Source organism: Magallana gigas, chromosome 5 (assembly GCF_963853765.1).
Source record: "Magallana gigas chromosome 5, xbMagGiga1.1, whole genome shotgun sequence".
NCBI classification, from domain to species: Eukaryota; Metazoa; Mollusca; class Bivalvia; order Ostreida; family Ostreidae; genus Magallana; species Magallana gigas.
This window is the reverse complement of record NC_088857.1, coordinates 47,718,836-47,741,653: the sequence shown is the minus strand read 5'-3', so window position 1 is coordinate 47,741,653 and position 22,818 is coordinate 47,718,836. Positions and strand designations below refer to the sequence as shown.

General features: G+C 36.1%; 3 protein-coding genes across 5 annotated transcripts in view; 1 reads left to right on the top strand and 2 right to left on the bottom strand.

Moving 5' to 3' along the window:
* LOC105345029 (uncharacterized) overlaps positions 1-6,975 on the bottom strand; it is a 46,136-nt gene extending 39,161 nt beyond the window's left edge. The window contains exon 1 of the mRNA XM_011453010.4: positions 6,624-6,975. Coding sequence (XP_011451312.2) covers positions 6,624-6,723 — 100 coding nt within the window. The 5' untranslated portion in view covers positions 6,724-6,975. The remainder of the gene's footprint in view (positions 1-6,623) is intronic.
* Positions 1-22,818, top strand: part of LOC105345059 (cysteine--tRNA ligase, cytoplasmic) — a 71,741-nt gene that overhangs the window by 47,153 nt on the left and 1,770 nt on the right. For 2 of the 3 annotated variants that reach the window (XM_034462141.2, XM_034462140.2), the window contains exons 4-18: positions 13,579-13,764; positions 14,079-14,177; positions 14,264-14,392; positions 14,504-14,644; positions 14,970-15,058; positions 16,937-17,058; positions 18,743-18,855; positions 19,321-19,449; positions 19,773-20,006; positions 20,391-20,491; positions 21,030-21,070; positions 21,259-21,407; positions 21,907-21,972; positions 22,068-22,149; positions 22,621-22,766. In XM_034462141.2, the coding sequence (XP_034318032.2) occupies positions 13,579-13,764; positions 14,079-14,177; positions 14,264-14,392; positions 14,504-14,644; positions 14,970-15,058; positions 16,937-17,058; positions 18,743-18,855; positions 19,321-19,449; positions 19,773-20,006; positions 20,391-20,491; positions 21,030-21,070; positions 21,259-21,407; positions 21,907-21,972; positions 22,068-22,149; positions 22,621-22,766 (1,827 nt within the window). Of the gene's footprint in view, positions 1-12,609; positions 12,751-13,578; positions 13,765-14,078; positions 14,178-14,263; positions 14,393-14,503; positions 14,645-14,969; positions 15,059-16,936; positions 17,059-18,742; positions 18,856-19,320; positions 19,450-19,772; positions 20,007-20,390; positions 20,492-21,029; positions 21,071-21,258; positions 21,408-21,906; positions 21,973-22,067; positions 22,150-22,620; positions 22,767-22,818 lie in introns of those variants that run through there. The other variant, XM_034462146.2, reaches the window with a different exon arrangement.
* On the bottom strand, positions 7,302-13,117 carry LOC105345030 (DC-STAMP domain-containing protein 2). The gene is made up of 6 exons (XM_011453011.4): positions 13,042-13,117; positions 12,369-12,866; positions 11,913-12,049; positions 10,639-10,771; positions 10,209-10,404; positions 7,302-10,111 (listed from the first exon to the last, which is right to left on the bottom strand). The coding sequence occupies exons 1-6, from the start codon at positions 13,043-13,045 to the stop codon at positions 8,212-8,214; spliced, it is 2,868 nt and encodes a 955-aa protein (XP_011451313.3). The 5' UTR covers positions 13,046-13,117; the 3' UTR covers positions 7,302-8,211.

Here is a 22,818-nt window from a genome sequence, read left to right as displayed (position 1 = left end):
TTCCATTGCAAGAAAACAGAAGGAGAACCTGTGGCCATTCGAAATTACATTGGATGATCCAGATGATGTCCAAGAAAAATACCTTTCTTGCAATGGTGATGTGACCAATGTTTGAACCTTGGAGATTTGATTCGTGGCAAGATAATTCAGATCAAAGAAGAGAGAGAGACGTAAGCTGGATATAAACTCACCATCCCCATCAAATATAGATAGTGAAGATATCGAATAAAGGCCTCAGTTTTATGTCCGTCTGTCAAGAAGTCTTACAGTAATTTGTGTTTTATGACTCTGTAGCTTGCCTTTTGGTTACCTCTGAGACTGAGTTTTAATGTCCTGTCTTCATTTAACATGCAGGGCATATTGGCCAAACTTTTCCTCATTCAGTAATGAAGGATGCTGTGGGGAGAGGTGTCTATGTGCTTACACCTCTTTTGATGTTTATGCCTTCAAACTGGACAGTTTTTGGTCACTCCTGAGTGTTAGAGATAACGCCTCCATAATGCTGCAATTTCCTGGAAATGATGCACAGCTTCTGTACTGCATTACATCCATACAGGCAAAGAAATTTATTTTCTTACCAATTTGCTGGATAATCACTCATTGTGCATTTTTTTTCTATCACTGTGGAAAGACTTCCATAATAAGAGTGCGTTTGGCACCAATGTCTGGTGCATGTCTGCAGGGCTTCGGTGGACAATGGCTGGGGATAGGGACAGGATTTCCTTGATACCTATAAATATTTTATTTTTTGTTTTTGGAGGGTTCTCCTAAGAGCGAGCCCCGATTGGCTGAAGTGGTCAGTTCTGTGTATCACAGAGATCAATAGGACTTAGATGGGGGTCTCTGCTGACATATTCTATTGCTCATTGTACGTCATATCATACTGTGTTATCAAGCCATTATTGTCTTCAAATGTACCTCACTACGTATAATTAGAAAATCGTAATTACCCATGATGCAGTACTAAAGTTCGTCAAGAGGCCATTGTAGGCCAACAAACAATAATGAGATTTGCTTACCTCTCTGGTAAAAGGAAAATAATTTTGTTTTTTCTCATATTCCTCCATAACATGTTGAGATAATGAGATTTCCTACCCTTTTTTTAATGAAAAGATTCTATTACCATTCTCACATTTCTTATCATACTAAAAGTAATCATTGTGGCTGCTATAACAGGGAAGTTCATTAGAAGAAAAAAGCTAGCACTATTATATATTTCTCATATAGCTACTCATCATGATAAAACAACATGCTCATCATGTTATCATGACTGTCATTGCTGAATGTTATATTTTTTTTTTCATTTTAAGAAAGTTGTTACATTCAACCTTTTGTTTCTATTTTAATAACAGTGGGCGGGGGACAGTCTTTCTTGGCTCTGGGTGACAGCCCTGTGTCATGGACAGCCTCTCTTAGCCCTGGATGACAGTCCTTGTCATGTCCAGCTGGCAGTCTGAGCCTGATTTCCATATTGACTCTCCATCTGTTCACCGATCTGGCTGTGCTTCCTGCTTACTGCTGCATTGTTGATAATTTCTGTGGCTGGGTGAGGGTCTCCTCTCTCTCTGACCTGAGGTGACCCCTCTGTCACAGTCTCCAGAGGCTGCCTAGCTGACCCAGTTTCTCTAGAACATCTCTGGGGAGTGAGGCTCTAATAGAGGTAGACACTGTCCATCACTGGAAAGTCATGTACTATAGGGTCCCTGTTTGAGGAGGTCATAATGGACAGACAATTAGGAGTGATGGGAAATTCTACAGATGTGGTGCATCTCTGTGTGTTTCATCCATTTCATTAAACGGGCCCCTTTCACAAATTACAGGTTCTATAGTTGGTTCCCTCCAACTTTGTTCGACTGATTTTGATAGGTATACATGTAATTAAGAAATATGGTGTGAGTTGTCACACAAACAGTTTGAAATAATTCACCTAACAACATACATCTACTTACATTCAGTAACAATTCACAAGAAAATATGAACAGCAATTAAAAGGCTAAATAAATACACAGTATTTGATCATCACTTACAGAGTCAATATGGTTAAAAATGTGTGAAACCAAGCTCTTAAGAAGTTAATGAGGTGGGAGAGAGGTCCTTAGACTCTAAGAAGGGGGCGATTTCTTATCCTTTCATTGTCTCCAAAAATACAATAGGATGGCGAAATCCGACATTACAAGCGATTTAATTGTGAATCTCTTTTCTATATTTATTTTTGACTTACCTGTCAAAAGTTCAACAAAAGATTGTTATTTTTCCTCTCATGTATCACAATTAGATCGAGTTACATGAATGTTTATTTTGTTGACATCTGCATGAAGGTATTTTGAAAGCAGATAATACTAACACAAAGGTATTGACTAGGATTAAAGCTTTTATATAACCTGATCAGCTAGTGTCAGCAGGGGTAAAATGGGCCAAAAAATGGTTGCTGCAATATGAGTTTGATTTATCGGAATTAGGAGACAAGCATAGATACATAGGAAGTGCCTCAGTAATTGGCACTTTTCTTTCAAGCCACCAAATAGAAAGGGGATTATCAAAGAGAAAAAAAGAAGTGCTGTGTGTTTCCTGCTTGCCTCACATCACAGACACATTGATCTGCTATTGTTTTCCCTGCTATCTGCCCAATCAGCCAGGGAGAAATATTTTCTTGATGTGCTCTCTTGTGAAAAACTGAAATTGAGACCCAAAAATAAATTCTTCTGTGTAAAAATAATGCTCCATTTGTTTTCACAGTTCAGCCTGGTAAGCTTACAAAGTCATGAAATAAATTGCGATCTTCTATTGCCTGTTGTCACTTAACCTAGAATTCTGTTCGAGATGACTGGACTTTTGTTCTATATCACTTAAATTTCTGTGAGAAGGAAATATCAATATTTCTGAAGTGGGGGACACATACATTAGCCCCATAGTTTGAATCATCTCCTCAGAAGCACCTTGAGATCTCCAGATAATGAAATATTCCGCAGGATACGGTGCATATACCAGTACTTCAAAGTTAATTATTTTGCAAACCTACTTGATTCTAAAATAAGAATTGCTTCATAATTTCAGGGAGTTTTACTGATTATCTGCGAGGTCTTTCTGACATTTACAGAGCTCATTTAGATGATAACTTGCTATTTCCATGAAATACATTCCAAATGTACAATGTAGCAGCATAATAGTGCTGTCAAACCAGCAGAAGACATTTTGATAGGACTTAATCATCGTATGATAGGTTGCTACTAGTAGGAAAACATGAGGAATGAATGTCGCGCTCGCATAATTACCCTGCCAAAAGTAACAGAGTATATTATCATAGGACTTCATTGTCTTCCAACATGATACAAGTACAAAAACATAGCAGAGATAATTCTGACAATGATACTCCCCATGATCTGCATCTATCTCTCGGAAGTAACAGTAGAAACATCTGGACAATGAGTAGAGATCCTTTCTCTCTGTCTCAAATCCCTGTCTCAACAATATCCCTGATAAATGTAGTGATGGAAAAGGGATATTTGAAGCCTCCTTGCACAGATTGTATTGTAATTGAGAAAGTTTATTGTAACTGCTCACTGACCAGTTATTAATTATTGTATTAAAGCCGCTTGTCTGTGGGAAGTCCTGAGGGCATATTAATTGTATGGAGGGTAAAGCTGATTCACAGTGCTTTATGAGATGTGAGCGTGCTCATAGCTAGGGATTTTGTGATTTACGATTGTGCCGATGTCATGGCTTGATCCTGATAATATCTACCTGTGCAGCCATAACAAAAGGCAAGTTGTCATCTTACTAGAGGAGACAAATTACATAATGACACAGTCCTGCTGATTGATTGTCACAGAGAAGGCACATTTCAAAAGACCACAATGTAATGATGTTCTGGTCCTATATCATATGTATTAAATGCTCCGAGTACAGGTCTATCAGGTGTCATAAGACCTGAAATACACAAGTTCCCGGCGCCTCTGATCGTCCCATTCACAAAGAAGCGGGATGTTTAGTTCATTGATACTATGTTGATACTGTTTAATTGCTCTACGGAAAAATCAGACTTTGATTCAAACAGCTTATATATATAAAAGTATAAACTTTTATAATCTCATTTAGAATTATTTAAATATCCAATATGTATAAAGAATTGATCACTTTGATTTAAGCCTCGGGAAGAAAACTTGTTCTCATATTTTTAACGAGGAAATGATCATTAAAATTTATTTCAAATTGTCTAAAAAAAATTAAATTCAACACATTAACAAATGGAAATGTATCGATTCATTTGTAAAAATGCATCTGCCTGTGCAAAAAGGAAGAATCCTAATTGTTGTAAGATAAAAACCCTAATGTGAATCCAGGTGATCAGAAAATAAGGTGGAAAGTTTGATTAGAAAAAAAACCGCTTCCATTAAGTGATGCCTGCAGGGAGGTCAAAATTTGTCAAGGAACAAAGAGAAAATTAGTCTAGGTCCAATTTTTTGGAGCAATCAGATTTTGTTTATCCTCTGACAATTATCCCACCTAGCACCTTCTTGGTTCATTGTCGAAGACTGTTAACAGAAAATTTTGTAATCGATTTTCAAAGCTCTACATTCGATATCTCACAAAAGAGAAGGCCTTTTAATTTCATTTTCTAATGGGCTTTATGTCTTGGGGACATTGAGAGTTTGGAATTAAAACAAGCTATGTTAATTGGATTGTGATATTTGTTTGGATTAAGGTATTCTTTTATTTCAAAAGATGATGTCTGTAATGAATTGCCTGGGCAACATTGAAAGCAGTCCCAATCTTAGGGTACATCAGTGATTCAATGAATGATTTTCACTAATTTTCATTCCATGGGTATTTATATATTTATCTAAGGTAACTTACTTATTATCATCACTGATAAATGATAAACACAGGTGTCTTGTGCTCACACAATTTTCTCACCTGCATTGTCTTCAATGTACATATTTATCTTAAGAATTTTAAAGTCCTTCGTATTAAAATCTGCTGAAATGTGGAGGTCAATTTCTACAATTTCAAAAGGAAAATCGCTGAAGTTAAATGTAAAGATTGTTGATTATTGAAGGGTGACTTACAGGAGTCATTCTTTGTGTTTATTTTTGGCCAGGTGATTCTGCCTTTGATCTGGAAGCTCTTTTTAATTGGATTGGTTTTGTGTATTGATTGCCTGTGTCTGCTGTCTCTGAATGACAGAGAACTTACTAAATTATTAATGATTTATCCACTCGGATATTATCCCTCAAATCCAGCCCTGTCTCCTGCCTTACTTGAGATTTTTATCCGAGTCTTGTCCTTAGACAGAGGTCATGACCTAAGAAAACTCATTACTCTGGCGATAAGTTCAGGTAAATTATTGTTCATTTACCTGGGATGTTATCATTTGGATTAATGAGTCGTTATTCCTCAGAAGAGATTAATTCTCGTTTAAGTAAATGTACACTCCAATCCCTGTTTAATGAAAAAGGTTTTCAAAAACTTTATAATATTTAGTGCTTATTTGGTTGGCGTATTTGTCAAATGGGGGTTTTGGTGTTGGTATCCCAGAGACTTTTAAGAGATAACATTTTTAGTAGTAGTCTCGGAGGACCATTTTGATGGCTGTTGGGTAATTCCTCACTGATTAGAAACCTAGTGTTCCTTTTATATCGCTGGCAAAAAAACATGCTCAAAATGTATGACTAAGAAATTCGAAAGTGGCCTGAGCCATTGTGAGTTCTGATCTATGTTTATGTTTTCTATTAGCAATAAAAACGGCAAACGGCATCCATTATGTAGAACAGAATAGGAAGGCTTTAGCGGACTTTCTCCCGGGTCTGAGTGTAAGAGTGATTGTGACCATGGCCGTGTGATTTCCTGTCACTATCCCAGTGTGTACCAGAGATCACAATTTCCCACACTTGGTTCGCTGCGACTACTTGGACTCCAGAGGGAAATTCAGCAGCCAACATTTTAGTGGAAATCGGCAGTTATTTCAATTTATTGATCTCATCCTTAGCTGAGCAGTTTCTCTTTCTCTTATATTTTTTCTTTAAATTCGAATATCTTTTTTTGTCTTTAAAATTTAAAAGCAGAGATAATAAGGCTCTAGCAATTTTGCTTTCCTAATTGAAACACTATCAGATATGCTTTGTAATATGATCACATTAGTTAATAAGCTGTTCTAGGGGGTCCCACCTATTTCTTAAAGTGGAAGATCTTTTTACAAGAACTGTTTAAGGTTTACTAGTTGTAATATAGATAAAATTAAATCTTTCAATACTAATTCTCTTTGAGTTTTCCAAAAGTAAAATTCATGACATACCTATGATCTCGTTTAATTACAAATCTTGCTTTGAAATCCAGGTTTTGAAAAGGAGGGCTTTGGAGTTTAATTGAATGAGGAATGTAAAGGAGTTCTTGTTTTGTATGGTTCATTAAAAAGATTATCAGATTAAATCCACCCTCAGAATGCTTAGAAGTGATAATGACATTAAAGAATTAAGATAACATTGATATTGTGTCACACCTTGTCAATTAACTGTGGGGACCAAAGTAGAATTAAAATTAAAATTCACAAAATTTCCTTGGAAAAATGCTGCTTTGATGTGTTTTTTTCTTAGTTTTGATTAGAAATATAAATAAATTGAACTTACTGTTTAATCCATCCCACATATCGTCTACTCCGGCGCTGACCAGCGCAGTCCAAATAGGTAACAATAACAGAAATACTGAACTCATAGTTAGATCCATCATCAAAAAATCAAGAGAAAAAAAACAGAGAATTCCTAATCCTCAAACATTGTCATCAGAGGCCAATGTAAGACTTGTGTAATCAGATGATATATCTCTCTGTTCTCTCCGGCTACTCCATGTTTACTCGGACCATTGTCTCTAGCTATACACCTTTTAGAAATTTGTGTCCATTAAATTTACTGTGAGCCATGCCATTGTAAGCACATGTGTTCAGTGTTGTGTTTATAATAGCTACTGTCATTTTTCTTCCAGGCATTTCATCAGCCAATAGAATCGCAGGAGAAAATGGGCTGGTCTTAAGCTATGCTGGAGTTGTCTGCCCTTGTGTGTGTTCAGATCGCTAAACACCTTATGTTCTGTTATGGAGACTTTGTTTATTGTGACAGGTAAGCTGTTAATTAGTTTAATTAGTTCGTGAAAGACATTTCACAATCTGACTGATAATTTGACAGTAATCATTTATTTATTAGTTACCCGTGAGTCACTCTCAGATATATACACTCTGAGAGCATGGAACCATGCATGTATACATGTATGTATAAAAAGAAATAAATGTAGTAATTCAAGAAGAAACAAAGTAGTTTGGAACGATTTAATTTAAAAGTGATTAAACCATTATGTTTAATAAATGTACCAAGAATGCGATATGAGCCTAGCATGTCCTAATACAAGACAATTGTACATGTAAATTATGATACAGTGTAGAGTCTAAGGAAAGCAAAGTCATTGATAACGGATTTCTGAGTTCTTTTTTTCCACCTCATTTTTTTAAAGTTCAGCAAATATCTGTTATGTTTTTTTTAAATAAGTAAAAAAAATTTTAGACAAATCATTTCCATCTTCTTTAATTCCCAGTGTGTGAGCCGGTATCACAAAAAAGCATTCTCTGACAAGAACAGAGGAGTTACTTCCCTTAAGCTGCATGGTTTCTAATGCATACATATATTTATATAAACAAGTCATTGTTGTTTCACTTTCATGTCACAGAATTTTGGATGAGGTCACATTGTGTGTTGCATCATACATATGAAACTGACACTGGAAAAACCATGAGGATTTTTTACACAGGTGGAAGGAAAGGCACACAAATGTAAGTTTCTCCCTTAATAAGTATATGGAGAACATAGCGGTAGGTAAGAACATCATGCCTTTAGGATTTTTGGTTACTTCTTGTTCCTCTGTTTAACTTGTCTTTGTTTGTTTGTTTATTTTTTTTTGTGTTTTTTTTGTTCCAAGAATATTGTAAGGTTATTAATAGAAGAAAAGAAAATAATTTCACGAATGTATATCATATTGTATTTTTAAATATATCAATGGATAAAAGTTAAAAAAGTAATATTTTATAAATTTTTTAAAGAAAAAAATCGATAACAGATATATCATTAAGCATCATGCTAGTAATACTAAATGACCAATTGGATGCTTTCTTCTAAATGTTCTCATCTGTAGTGATACCTCTTTATTATTATGATTCATAACATATTGTCATCAAAATTTTGTGGACTTATTAGTTGCTATGGAACCCTGTTGAGGTATCTGTGACCTTGTGTCCATTTCAATAGGAGACTCTTTGTTTTTGCCTTGACCTTCTTGAATTGACCTTGAACTTGTTCTCTTTTTAGCAGTTGCCATATGGTGACTATCTTGGTGTGACTTTGAAGCTACATTCATTTTTTTAGGAGACTCCTCATTAGATTTTAAACTTCTATTTGTTTCATGCAAAGGCACCTCCGTGTGACCTTCATGAGTTAACCTTGACCCTGTATCCACATTGAGGTGTGTTTTGTGTGTGCTTTTCTCCTGATCAGAAGACGCTGACTCAGAAAATGTGGAGAGACTCTCAGGATGGAGGACTGCAGCCAAGGTAGAGCTGGTTTTCCCTGTAAGTGTAGGTGGAGTGTGGCCCGTTAATTTACTTACTAGTCCCAAGGAGGACCCTGGGTGAGCAGCTTGTGGTTCGCCAGAAAAAGCGAGGTTGTTTAGTCCTTGAAAGGTGAGGTCATTTCCTTCAGTACCATGCAACAGAGGTAGTTTGTCAGATGGGTCAATCCTTGCTTCAGATTCATGTTTGTTCTCAAAAGAAGAGGAAAATGGTAAGTCAGGTGAAATACCTTCCCACAATTCCCCTTGGTTTGGCCAGTGATCTTTCTTTGAGCACAACAGACATTGTTTTCCCATTTCATTGAAGCAGTTTTCACAGTAGTCAGCATAGCAGCTGGTTCTTGAACAAGTGTAAAAATGTGGAGCATCATCATCCAGAACTTCACAGTGTAAACAGGAGCGCTTGTGACTTTTGTCATGGAATATTTTCCCAATCAGAGGCATCTTTGCCAGTGTCTGATGGGCATCACGCTCTTGTTTAGAATTCTTGAGTCGAAACTTCATTTGTTGAAGTTTGAATTTCCTGTGGTGCAGTATTTTGTTGTGAAGGTATCGAATTCTCTCCTCCTCGCGTGTTTTGTAAAAGAGTCCACACAGAGCTCGCTTAAGTCGATAACAGTAACTCTGCAGCAGTATGGTTGCAAGTACACCGCCATTGAGCGCCAGTAGAAGGTAGAAGTTGTTGGTGTCTGGATAGGACGGGTTAGGTAGACATTTGGTCACATTGTACTGAGTGTAGTAGTTATCCTTGATGTTGATTCCTGAGATTAAGCCTTGGAGAAGATTGGCAATCCATCCGTTTCCTGTTATAGCAAAGTAAATGTTGATTGAACCAGAGAAATCAATGTAAACATTTCCATAGGTGTGGACCAAATAAACAACGTAGTAAAATACATAGTCAAAGAACACTACAACAGCATAGAATATGATGTTCAGTAACAGCTGAAGTATACTCAGGATGCTCTTTTTGATTTCTGTTCCATTTAAAGCAATGGTGGCTGTAGAGATATACTGAGAGGTTTCGTTTTTCTGGAGGGGTAGAGCTGATGGTTTACCAAGTCGTCTGCAGTCCCGATCGAAACGTCTGAAGTTTAGAGAGATGTAGTTGTTGTCAAAGTCTATTTGAGAGAGATAGTGTTGGAGGTAGAGGGCGCTTTGTAGAAGCATCAGAATGAGGAGAAGGGAAGTCCATTTAGTGAGGAAGGAGAGACTGGTGTAGATGATATAGGTGTGAAAAGAGAAGTAGGAGGCGATTTCTGCCACCATTGCTGCTGCAGTTTTGCTGACATCATTCAGACCTATCAGATACCATTTCTTGATGATGTTGAAGTAGAAGGCATTCTTGATAGTTTCATACAGTGCGTTGAGGCCTGATCCTATGAAGTCCAGGGCATCTGAGATAGTTTCCAGAGGAGTACATATCCCGCTGGTCAGCTTCAGAGGGGCACAAAACGCTCCGCCCACATTGACCACCTCACATATAGCTGAGACAGCCCCGCGCCGAAATCTGGGCAAAGATGGAAATTACATTGCAGTGGTTCATCAATATGCACACTTAAGTAACTCCAATATTAGCTATTATTACTGTGAATTAAAGTTCTCACCTACGAACTGTCATATTTAAGTATTTTTCTTTCAAACGAGGTTGTACTGGTAGTTTTTGATTTGGATATAGGGTTAAGTATTCATTCAAAGTCTCCTCCAGAATTTCCTCTGCTTGAGTTTCCCAGAGCTGTCTGTGTTTCTCATCTTCCATTTCATTCCATTGAATAAAGACATCTTGAATGAATACAATTTTACCTGCAAACAAACGTTTAAATTTGAGCATTTCTTGTTGTTTAGGAATCTTGTCTATTGCGTTTAAATTTGAGCATTTTTTGTTGTTTAGCGGAAACAGCAACCCTCTTTTATATCTGAAAAAGTTCATTTAGCAGAAACAGCACCTCATCTTTTATATCTGAAATTCATTACTTTTTATTTGGGGTTTGGACAGTACTTTGATGCATGGAACACCAGGCTTGGTCTTAATACTACCTTCACTATTCCTCTTCCTTCTGAGACTGCCAACCACAGGAATCTTGTCTATTGCAGATTTGCACTTCTTGTAGGCATTACTGAAGAAATTAGTGCAGGAGTTATAGGCGCTGTTGAACATGTTTTTGCAATCCTGAAAATATTAAGAATCACTATAATCATGCTAAATTTTGGTTATGCAAGTGAATGTTTGCAGTGGTAAATCATAATACAGCTCAAAAGCTGTGGTGATTCTTGTGAAGTTTGAGCATAGAATTCAATAACTAAGTATTTCTTTGTCTTTAGCTCACCTGAGCTGAAAGCTCAAGTGAGCTATTCTGATCACATTTTGTCTGTCGTCCGTCTGTCCGTAAACTTGTCACATTTTCATTCTTGGGCAAAGGGGATTCAAAGTTGTGAAAATTAAGGGCCACACCCATTTGCAAGGGGAGATAATTAGAAATTAATGAACAATTTCGAGAAATTTTCAAAAATCTTCTGTTCAAGATCCATAAAGCCAGGAAAGCTGAACTTGTGTGGAAGCATCCTCAGATAGTGTAGATTCAAAGTTGTGAAATTCATGACCCCCGGGGTAGGGTGGGGCCACAATGGGGGGTCGAAGTTTTACATAGGAATATATAGAGTAAATCTTTAAAAATCTTCTTCTCAGAAACTAATCAGCCAGGAAAGCTGAAACTTGTGTGGAAGTATCCTAAGGTAGTGTAGATTCAAAGTTGTGAAAATCATGATCCCTGGGGGTAGGGTTGGGCCACATTGGGGGGGGGGGTGTTAAAGTTTTACATAGAAATATATAGAGTAAATCTTTTAAAATCTTCTCAGAAACTAATCAGCCAGCTGATTCTTTATAATTGTTAAGACTTTGGCTCCAGGACAATTCTTCGGCCTCACAAGAAGTTTCAGAGTTTGATGTAGCTTTATATCCCATATATAAACAATTATAAAGGATCTTTTTGAGACTGCAATACTCATAATGTGATATCACTATAAAATCAGCCTGTTAGAAAAGGGACTAATGATTATAAACATAAGAATATCCAGGGGAAAAATGGATTTTATTTATACAGGATCTACATGTAATATTGTACATTGTCCAGATAGTTTGTATTATGACTCCATTAAGCTGATTTTATCATACCTATTGTTCCTCAGGTGAGCGATGTGGCCCATGGGCCTCTTGTTTAAAGCTTACAGTATCCTATATTTAAGCATAGTAGTAAAGTATTATAGCTTTATATGAGGATGCTGATTTTGTACTTAATAGAGTAAGAGCATACATCTGCCGCTTTTTTGAGGTAGTTAGCTGCATCTTTGACCCCTGAAGCAGTGGCAGCGATGGCATTTGTGATAGGTTTCATGGCTGTCTCAATGACTTTCGCAACAAGTTTTATCTTGTTTTCTATTTTTATGACCTCTTCCTGAAAACATCAATGAAAAAGTAAACTTAACAACAACAAAAAACAATAGTTAGAGTCCATTCTGTAAACCAGCTACTGTAAATTCCTAATTAAACATGTAGAATTTACAGTATTATTTGCTATTTGATAGAAAATTTCACAAGGTTGGCAAGAACATCATAGTTGCAAAAATGCATGCCATTTTTAGTCAATTTTACATAGGTTCTGTCATGAAAATGAAAATAAGTCACCATAACTGATTGATTACAGGTAATTTTTTTAAAGAGTCACCACAAATTAAAGTTCTTTATCATGGTATCCCATGCAAGAAGCCACTTGCCTTGATGTCATTGAAAGGGTCGAGGAACTGTTGTTGTAGGTCCCTTGTCTGGTTTTTGATCATCTCCACGCTACAGCTCATGCTGTTGGACATGCGCTCCATGTTGGTGGAGATATTGGACACTGGCCCACTGACCAGGGCTGCCAGGAGGAGGGAGTAGAGCACCCACCGCCCGTACTTACCCAGGAGCTCGGGGACCAGGATACAGATGATGCACCGGCATGCCACAGAGAGACTCATCCCAATTAGCAGCAGGAGGGCCATCGGACCGGCGATGTATACGGAGAGGAGGAACTCTATGCCATAGAAGTACCAGAGGATCCCCAGGAGGGCACCCCCGACCAGTAGTCCCCCTAGGGCCCCATATAGGCCGCTCAGGTACGGGTTCTCATAAAAGTGGAAGGTGTGCCAGTCAGGCGGGATCTGGGGCTCCTCAGGGGGTAGGGGGTCTGTAGGGGGGAGAATCAGTTCTTGCGAAGGGGATCTTGTGTGAACTATTAAATAAATTTTTTTCACAAGCTTTTGAAAAATCAACTTGACATTTGAAATCAATGCTAATCAAAACCATTAAAATGAGTAACATTTATTGAACTAATGTTTATTTATGCATATATAGAAATGTCCTTAAACAATTAAAAATTGGAAATGATAAGTTTAAAAACTACTTACCCATGATGATTCCCTTGTGAATGACATCAACTAGATATATTTTTTTCTGTTTGCAGCAATTAACATGTTTCTTGTATTTTCAGTTTCCTGTAAAAGGAAAGCGAGGAAATAAAACTGTCCCAAGAGAGGATGTTGTCCTTGTCACTGAAATGCTTGATTTATTTCTTGTTTTTGAAAATGTTATTAATATTTTCTTGATTTTAATAGACTGCAAACATTTTGCTGATTGTGCCACCTAGATCAGTGAAATGTTACCAGTCTAGACTTGTGATCAGTTTATTAGTACCAGTGTATTATCTGTATAGGTATCCCTCTGTGAGACTATGTATGAGTACATGTATATGTACTAGATGACATATCTATTTTTTATCATGATTAATGTGCTGTTTTTTTATGTTCAACACCATTTATTTAAATGCTACTATAATACATTATTGATACTTCAATCAGTATGCACAGACAGTAAGCACAGTTTACCCAATTACTAAAGCTATTGACCTGTTGATTGCGTAACCTTTATAATTGGCCTGTTTACAGGAGGTGTTTGTGCCTCAGAGTGGGCGTCGGGTCCTGTGGTACAGCTGTGGCCCCACGGTCTACGATTCCTCCCACATGGGCCACGCCCGGTCCTTCATTTCTATTGACATCCTGCGGAGAGTCCTACAGGACTATTTCAATTATGAGGTCTTCTATTGCATGAACATCACAGATATTGACGACAAGGTGTGTAGATACTGATATTGATGACCTTCAAGGCATTTCAGGGAGGGAAACAGAAAATGCACAGCAAATTTTGTTAAATGTTTTTTAAGCAAAAAGTTTTATTTTTAACCTTAAAATATCTTGAAATTTTATCAGTATGTTTTATAACCAAATTGATATTTGGAAATCTATGGGAAGTCAGTTGAAGTAGGATAATATAGGTAATTGATGCTATTAGTTACTGATTTGCTCTTGTTATATTACACATGTAGAATCATCTGAATAAACTGTTGATATATCCTTAAACATGTACAACTATACTTTCTGTGATGTAGATCATCAAAAGAGCCCGCCAGAACTACCTGTATGAGCAGTATCTCACCAAGAACCTGGCTCTTTCCAAGATCTTGGAAGACGTTGAGTCTGCTATGAAGGTATTAAAGCATTTTGACTTATGGTTCTATTTAATTCATTCTTTCACTTTTTAAGTCAATCATCTTATTTCCCCCCATTTTTTCAGCCATTTATTGTAAAACTGGAAAAAGAGGAAGACCCAGACAAAAAAGGCATGTATGTAAAAATCAAGGCCAAAGTTGAGAAAGCCCTGTCTGAGGTCAAGGCCAGTCAAGATGAAGGTCAAAGTAGAGAGGTAAGAGAACTGGGTTGATCACTCAAGATTTTGTACACCTGTCATAGACTATGCATGATACTTTTTCGCAGATTTTTGTTTTTAATTTTTGCATACCTTTTTACAATTTAGAGACTGTGCGTAGATGGGAAGGATGTGCTCTGTGATTGGTTGGATAAAACTCATGGGTCAGAAGTCACGGACAACTCCATATTTGCCAGACTTCCTCAGTTTTTTGAGGAAGACTTTCACAAAGACATGGAATCTTTGAATGTTAGTTTTGGAATAACTCCATTAAGATCTACATGTATATAGTTCATCAATATCAAACATTGATTTTGTTTTCACTACAAAATCATTCATTTTTATGGAGACAAAATTTTTGGGTTGTCCAAAATTTACCAATATATTGGAAAGTAATTATTCGTGGATAGATTATCTTGTATTAAATGATAGTGCCTCAATTTTCTGAGATTAGCTTCTTTGGATTTGCTGAACTTCTCAAGACCTTAAAATAAAAAAAAAAGGTGTTTAATTTTAAAATATAACATAAGAGATGGATTGTATGTGAATAGATATTGGTTTTCTACGGAACTAGGTTTTGCCAGCAGATGTCCTGACTCGGGTCAGTGAGTACGTCCCAGAAATTGTCGAGTACATCAAGAAGATCATGGACAATGGATATGGGTAAGAAAAAGGAAATCGGTATGGGTGCTTGTGGAATTTTCCTTTATTCTTTGTGCTGATTGATAGAAAACTTGGAGAAGAGAAGGGGACTCAATGGAGTTATGGGTTCTTAGTTTTTGGCAATATGATAAAAAGAAAATAAATTGGTACATTTCATTTTCATTTAGTCAAGATTACAGGTAAACTGTAACACCGAAATTGAAACTCCTTTGGAATCTTAGTTCAGACGTTCACTGTAGCATTCATAGGATATACATACAGTTATGTCACCATGTTTCTCTATGAATGATTTAATCACAATAAACATCATTAAAGTAAGGTTTGTGGCTACAGGGAGATAACTCAAATTTTCACTTTGACATGACAGCAGCTACCCTTTATTTCAAATGACTTCAAGATTTTTAAAAATGCATAATAACTGACAAGCAATTCATTTGGTGTGGTTTTGTAGTTTACTGTGCTAAAAGGAACAGGATACAAGTGTTATTTCCTGTTTTGAAATAATTCCATAGAGATTGATAGAAATGAGTCATAAAATAAATGATTTTCATATATTTTTTGAATAGCCCTCAAACCTGTCGCATAATATATATATTTTGACCAAATTGTTTACATCTTCATCAAAATGACAGCTAGTACTTAAGCATTTGATTGTTAAAAAACAGGTCAGACAAAATCATTTGTATTTTATAACAAGAAAGACTTTTTTTAGTCAAGAAAATAATAATGTAACTAAAATGAAAAATCAATGCAAGCTGCAAACCTTACCTTAATCTTTGAGATTGCATTTATTTAGACTTGGAATTTTATCCTCTCATGCATTTTGTTGTGGAAGGAAATTTGTTACAATATTGAAATAAAAATTTTAGCACTTAGAATCATTAAACATTTGTGTATAAAAAACTCAAATTAAATGTATGAGTTAACAACTAATGAGTTGACTTGATTCACAACCTTTTTAGCTCACCTGAGCTGAAAGCTCAAGTGAGCTTTTCTGATCAAAATTTGTCTGTTGTTGTTGGTGTTGGCATTGTTGTTGTTGTAAACTTTTCACATTTTCATCTTCTTCTCCAGAACCACTGGGCAGATTTCAACCAAACTTGGCACAAAGCATCATTGGGTGAAGGGGATTCAAGTTTGTTTAAATGAAGGGCCACATCCTTTTGAAAGGGGAGATCATTTAGAATTACTGAAAATTTGTTGGTTTTTTCAAAAATCTTCTTATCAAAAAATTAATAGGCCAGAAAAGCTCCAATTTGAGTGGAAGCATCCTCAGATAGTGTAGATTCAAGTTTGTTTAAATCATGGTCCCCATGGATAGGGCGGGGCCACAATGGGGATGAATTTTTACATAGGAATATCTTTAAAAATATTCTGGGAAAGTTTTCAGTCCAAAAAGCAGTAACTTGTGTGAAAGCATGGGTTGTGCAGATTAAAGTTTGATCAAACCATGATTCCCTAGATAAAAGTGGAGCCACAAAATGGTGGTGGTGGGGGGGGGGGTATATAGGAATAGAGAAAAATCTTCTTACAGGTACAACAACAAAAGGGGCTTGGTATTTACCATAAAAATATGTGGTTAAAAATCGGTAGATTTTTAAAATTTTTTTAGCAAGATCTACTGTACTTAGTTGTCAAAAAATATTTTTATTTTGATACTGTAATGCTAATTTGATCAGAGTTAAGGATATTGTTGCTCAGGTGAGCGATGTGGCCCCTGGGCTTCTTGTTTTTTTTAATAATTTCCAGTTGCTAGGGGATACCTATTTGTTAGTGATCTTGTCTTTGTTTCGTGTCAATAGTTTTTGATTAATGTGAGGTCCATGTTGTACCCTGCCAGTACCAGTACACATTCCAGTTTATTTTTGGTGTTGACAGGTACGAGTCCAATAGGTCTGTGTACTTTGACACGGCCGCCTTCGATGCAGCGGAGGGTCACAGTTACGCCAAGATTGTCCCGGAGGCTTATGGGGACAAGGCTGCCCTGAATGAAGGAGAAGGTACATATAAAATGTAACTAGTTAGGTGGTCAATGAGTAACTGGCTGAAGATAATAGGGTAGGTAATATATAAGTTGTCAATTAGTAACTGGTTGAAGGAGAGGGTATGTAATGTAAAGCTAGTAGGGTTGTCAATGAGTAATGGGTGTCAAGGATTAATCGGTCAGTTCTAGGTAACTTGGTAAAAATGTAACGAATTAATTAAGGAGGATTACTTTTCTGTTGTCATTATTTTACTAGTCTAGCACATCATATAGATTTCATCATGTTTCCACCACATAATAATTTCATTCATTAGCACATTATTTTAATTTTTCTATATCAATTATCAGCTTGTAAATAAAGTTAAACCTACGCCTTTTTGACATAAAAATAAAGGTGTTAATGAACAGCAGGATCTGTGTGAACTCATTACTTTATTATCGTTATTAGCACATTGTCTTGCTCTTAACTAATTCACTAGCTTTTAATCTACTAGACTTTGACCAGTGCGTGCCAGGGTTGACTTTGCAAATGATATCAGACATTTAAGAAATAGATGCATCGACACACCGTATTGTTGACATTATCCAATTAAACTTACATTAATGCTATTAATTTCACTACACTCTGCTTAGTTAGAATAATCTAATTGTGTCTCAAGACAGGCCTTCATCACAGTTAAAATGCCTCCCACATACCCAAAATGTAGCAAAAAAATTGCAGAATTGCTCCAAAACAATTTTTGAGAAAATTAATAAGCTGCATTGAAAATAACAGTCAACTTATTCATAACAAACCATTTTGAGGCTGTAGATACCAAGATATTTTTAAATACCAATCATGCAATACTAAGTAACATGTGACACATAATGAACTTTTACACTTGCTCTCACATAATTAATTAGCATTGCATTGGTCGTTAATACTCACTAAGTAGGCATATGCTATGATTGGAATTCAAACACAAAATAAAGCAGACTATTGGTCTCTCATATACTGTAGAAGCACATATTTTTGTTGGGTCAAAATTTCGTTGTTTTTGAACCAAATAAAATTCCATTGGCATTTAATTTCGTCATATTGTAATCTTTTTGTATTCAATAATACTTTGGATAAAAATTCGTCATGGATTTAATTTTTTGATTTATACTGCCAACGAAAATAACAAAATTAAATCCTCAACGAATATTTCTGCTTCTACAGTAAGTAGCAAAAATGACACTAGTATTTCTGAAGTCTGGAAATAATTAGAATTTTTAAGTCAGTCAAATGTCAACTAACATTTTTGTGTGAATTTGAATTGATTTACATAGGAGTAAATATTAAACCCAAGAACAATGCATTTAGCATACCTGTAAAGACATTAAAAAAAAAATGAGAAAAACATCCATCGTTTTTAAACTTCGTAAATATTTTTTGTTTTATTTGTATAGATATATTTAACACGATTTCTAAAATGAATATCTTTTTGCTCTCAATCATAATGTTTTGATTGACCAACAAAGAACATTGATACATTTGTGTTGATAGAGAGGTGTAAATTTTGAGCTGTTTCTTGAGTACTGGCTGAAATCTCATTCAGAGAAAATTAAGTAACCAGTTACTAGATGTGACTCGATTTAACAACCCTAATAATTTGAGTCATTTATAGATCTGTGTAACAATTTCATTGAGTATTGTTGTTTTTGTTCGATGTGTTTAGGAGAACTGACGGTGTCTGCAGAGAGACAGGAGGAGAAGAGGAACCCGACAGACTTTGTCCTGTGGAAGGCCTCCAAGCCTGGCGAACCCTCTTGGGACTCGCCCTGGGGAAAGGTAGATAATGAACAATTCTCTGGTTTTTGTGAAGATCACAGTGTTCTGACTCCAAGAATATGTCTGGTAGTCAGCCTGTTCACTTTATATCTTTAAAATAGTGATCTAAAAATTTGATGATACATAAGGAACACTGTTTTCCAGTTTTCAATGAAATATAAAAAGACAGTGCTTAAATAGTTCTTGTAATTTGTATATCCTTGATATTTTGGTACTGGATTTGTAGAACAGTTTAGAGGTTTTGGATACATATGTGAGACCAAGATATTTGTGTAGGGACATCCTGGTTTGCACACCGAGTGCTCTGTGGTTGCTATAGAGATATTATTTTTGTTGTAGGGACGACCTGGCTGGCACATTGAGTGCTCTGTGGTTGCTATAGAGATATTATTTGTGTTATAGGGACGACCTGGCTGGCACATTGAGTGCTCTGTGGTTGCTATAGAGATATTATTTGTGTTGTAGGGACGACCAGGCTGGCACATTGAGTGCTCTGTCATGGCCAGCAGTATACAAGGAGAATCTCTGGATATCCACACGGGAGGATTCGATCTCAGATTCCCTCACCATGATAATGAGCTCGCTCAGGCAGAGGTCAGAGGATAACATTGATATGAAATCTGAAATTGTTTAACACTGGAAAGAAGTACATGTACCATCACAAAAAATAACCAATAATGTCAAGAGAATCCAAAGCTAAATTTACCTACAATTGTTAGAATTGCATAAATAGAATATTACATGTTCAGATTTTACGTGAAATAGTTGCAAAACACCGCTCACTTGGGACAACCATTTTTGCCTTTGAAGATGATTCTTCAAACAGCTTAAAGAAAAGCAAACACTTTATAGAACCTTGTACCGTTGATGTTTTTTATTTTGAATTGTTTTAATTCTTAAGTTATTTGACTTTTTAGGCTTACTTCAACAATGATCACTGGGTGAGGTATTTCTTGCATGCTGGCCATCTGACCATCGAAGGCTGCAAGATGTCCAAATCTCTCAAGAATTTCATCACCATAAAAGATGCACTGAAGAAGCACACCGCACGACAGTTACGTCTGCTATTCCTGCTCCATCAGTGGAAGGATACGCTGGATTATGGTGAAAACAGCATGGAGATTGCCATCCGATACGAAAAGATGGTCAACGTGAGTGGGTCTATTTATACAGTCTGTAGGCTTCATGTTGATAGAATATAATCCTCAAGAAAGTAGTTTTTTCTCATGGAAGATACATTGATTAAAGTACCGGTATAAAAGATGAATTTTTATAGACAATTACAAAGAAAAATGTATAATCCTCAACTCAGTTACATTATTTACATAAGTACCAAATCCATGATGAAAACAATACAATTTGGTATTTTTCCACAATATAGATACGCCTTTCTACAATATTTTATATGTACATTCACAAGTTCAAAGGTTATTGTTCTTTACCTGCAAACTTACTATTGGAATTTTCCAAATTTACAGCCTAGAGGAAGTGGAATGTTATTCAGTAATTTCTGTGATTATTATTCTTTTTGACAGGAGTTCTTCCTGAATGTGAAGAACTTACTGAGGACGACCCCAGGGACCGGGGTCGCAGCCTTCGAGAAGTGGAACCCCGAGGATGTGGAGCTCAACAAAAAGTAAGATTTAAAGTAATACTGGGGAAGTCTTTAGTTAGTCCGGCTGAAAATGTTCAGAGTTTATGACAAGATATTCATTTATAAGTCTAATGAGAGATTCAGTCGTAAATGACAAGATCTTCATTTGTTAGTCTGTACATTACTGTGTTTGTGTGAAGTCTGAGATACTGTGATAATCAGGCAGATGACTCAATAAATCTAAGAGTTCATACAGTTCATCAAAATTACAGTTTCATCAATGTGTTTTGTAGCTAATGATCCAATCAATAAATACGTTAGTAGAAATTGCACTTAGTCACACACAGTATCGATGAAACTGTCATTTTCACTAAATCCATGAAAACTGATTCCAATGAAATATGAAAACACAGAATACATGTGTAACTAATGAAATCCAATGAACATTTAATTTCGTTGATCAACTCAACAATGAAATCCACGAAAATTGATATTCAACAAATATTGATGAAACCACAGTAGCTGTTTTAGTTGTAATCAAATTTGATGAGTATTTAGATATTTGTTGTCATCTTTTCAGATACCTGCAGACAAAGGACGCTGTGCATGAGGCTCTCTGTGGTAGGTTAATGTCTCCACTCTAAGGAAATTTATACTATACTTGTATGCAAATAAAGTCATTGTGAACTTACGATTTGAGAAATTCTCAAGAAGGGAGCACAGTATCCAATTTGCCCAGTAGGAAGAAGATTATTCTAATTTGCCCAGCATTGTTTTTTATTACTACTGAATACAAAATAAATCTTTAGATAACGTCAACACAAGGACAGCTCTAGAAAGCTTGAGGGAGTTGATCGGAGAGGCAAACATCTACATGGCCAATGCCCGGGGTGCCAATAGGACCCCCAACAGGATGATCCTCAAGAACATCGCCAGCTACATCACGTATCTACTGAAGGTCAGTACTGTAGAGGCAAGGGATACTGTAGTACCCATGTAAAATATGCTGACACCCTTAGAGGCAGAGGATACTGTAGAATAGAACCCATGTAAAGGGACTCCTAAATATGCTGACACCCTTTATACAAGTACAGTTGAACTTCAATATCTTGAACATTGATATCTCGAATACAATGGATATGTCGAAGTGATTTGTAAGTCCCAACCACTTATTTTTTTAGGTATTTTTCCCTCGATATCTTGAATATCTCAAAGTTTTTAAACAGTCCCATTTAGTTCGAGATAACGAAGTTTGACTGTACATCATATTGAAAAAGCTCCATTACATTACTACAACCAATACTATTTTACTACATACTAGTGTGATGTCAAATTGTCTACCAAAGATATTCATCTATTTATACATTTTTATTTCTGTCAGCTCATAAAATATTAATCAACTTGTATTACTTAACATGATTATTTTTTAAAACTGCATTTTCGGGGGGTTTTTTCAGGTGTTTGGAGCTATTGAAGTGGAGGAAGAGATTGGATTCCCGCAGTCTACAACACAGAATGTTAATGTGAGCTTGCCTTCATGAATGTTACTGTCAGAGACAAAGATGTTGGACGTTTCCCTGTCTGGAGTTTCTCACTGTATGCCCCTTTTGTCTTTCAGATCGAGGAAGCAGTGATGCCTTTCCTGTCGGCCTTTGCACAGTTCAGAGAGGATGTCAGGACAATATCAAGGGAACAGAAAGGTCTGTCAACCAAAAGGGAACCTGTTACTTTATATTGAAATAACTTTCAAACATCTTTAAAAAAAATTGAGTTGAATGAGGATAAACAAATTCTGAAATGTTTTTGTGTAAGAATTCTTTGCAAATGTTATGATGACTGAAGTTTGGCAAAATTTCATCATGTAAAAACTTTCAAAATGCATATGAAAGGATACATCTCGGAATTATTAAATTTATAAAAATATTCCATATGAATGCACCACGACACGATTAACCTCTTAAAAATGTCCATGTTAACAACAATCCAAACTAGTACAAGGAAATCAGCCACAGAGAACTCAGCTATTGACAAATAGTTTAGATCTGTTTTCCATATTTTTTAGACAAAATCCAACACTATAATATTTTTTCTTACAGATTGAAATTCAAAATTTATTTATTCGTCTCCTTTTTGTTTTTATTTGTTCTCATTGTGCCTCTTAATTTATGTAGCCACAGGAATCTTGAAACTCTGTGACGAGTTGAGAGATGATGTTTTACCCAATCTTGGGGTGCGACTTGAGGATGGGATCTCCCCTCCTACAATCAAACTTGTCGACAGAGATACTCTGATGAAAGAGCGGGGAGAAAAACTCAAGGTGCTGAATTCAATCTGTTTTTAGGAATGAACATTTATATTTAATAGTAACT

Coding starts and splice junctions, on each gene's coding strand:
- LOC105345030 (XM_011453011.4), bottom strand. Junction 10,772..11,912: donor ACCTCAAAAAAGCGGCAGAT/GTATGCTCTTAC, acceptor TAATATTTTCAG/GATTGCAAAAACATGTTCAA. Junction 10,112..10,208: donor TTAAATATGACAGTTCGTAG/GTGAGAACTTTA, acceptor ATCTTTGCCCAG/ATTTCGGCGCGGGGCTGTCT.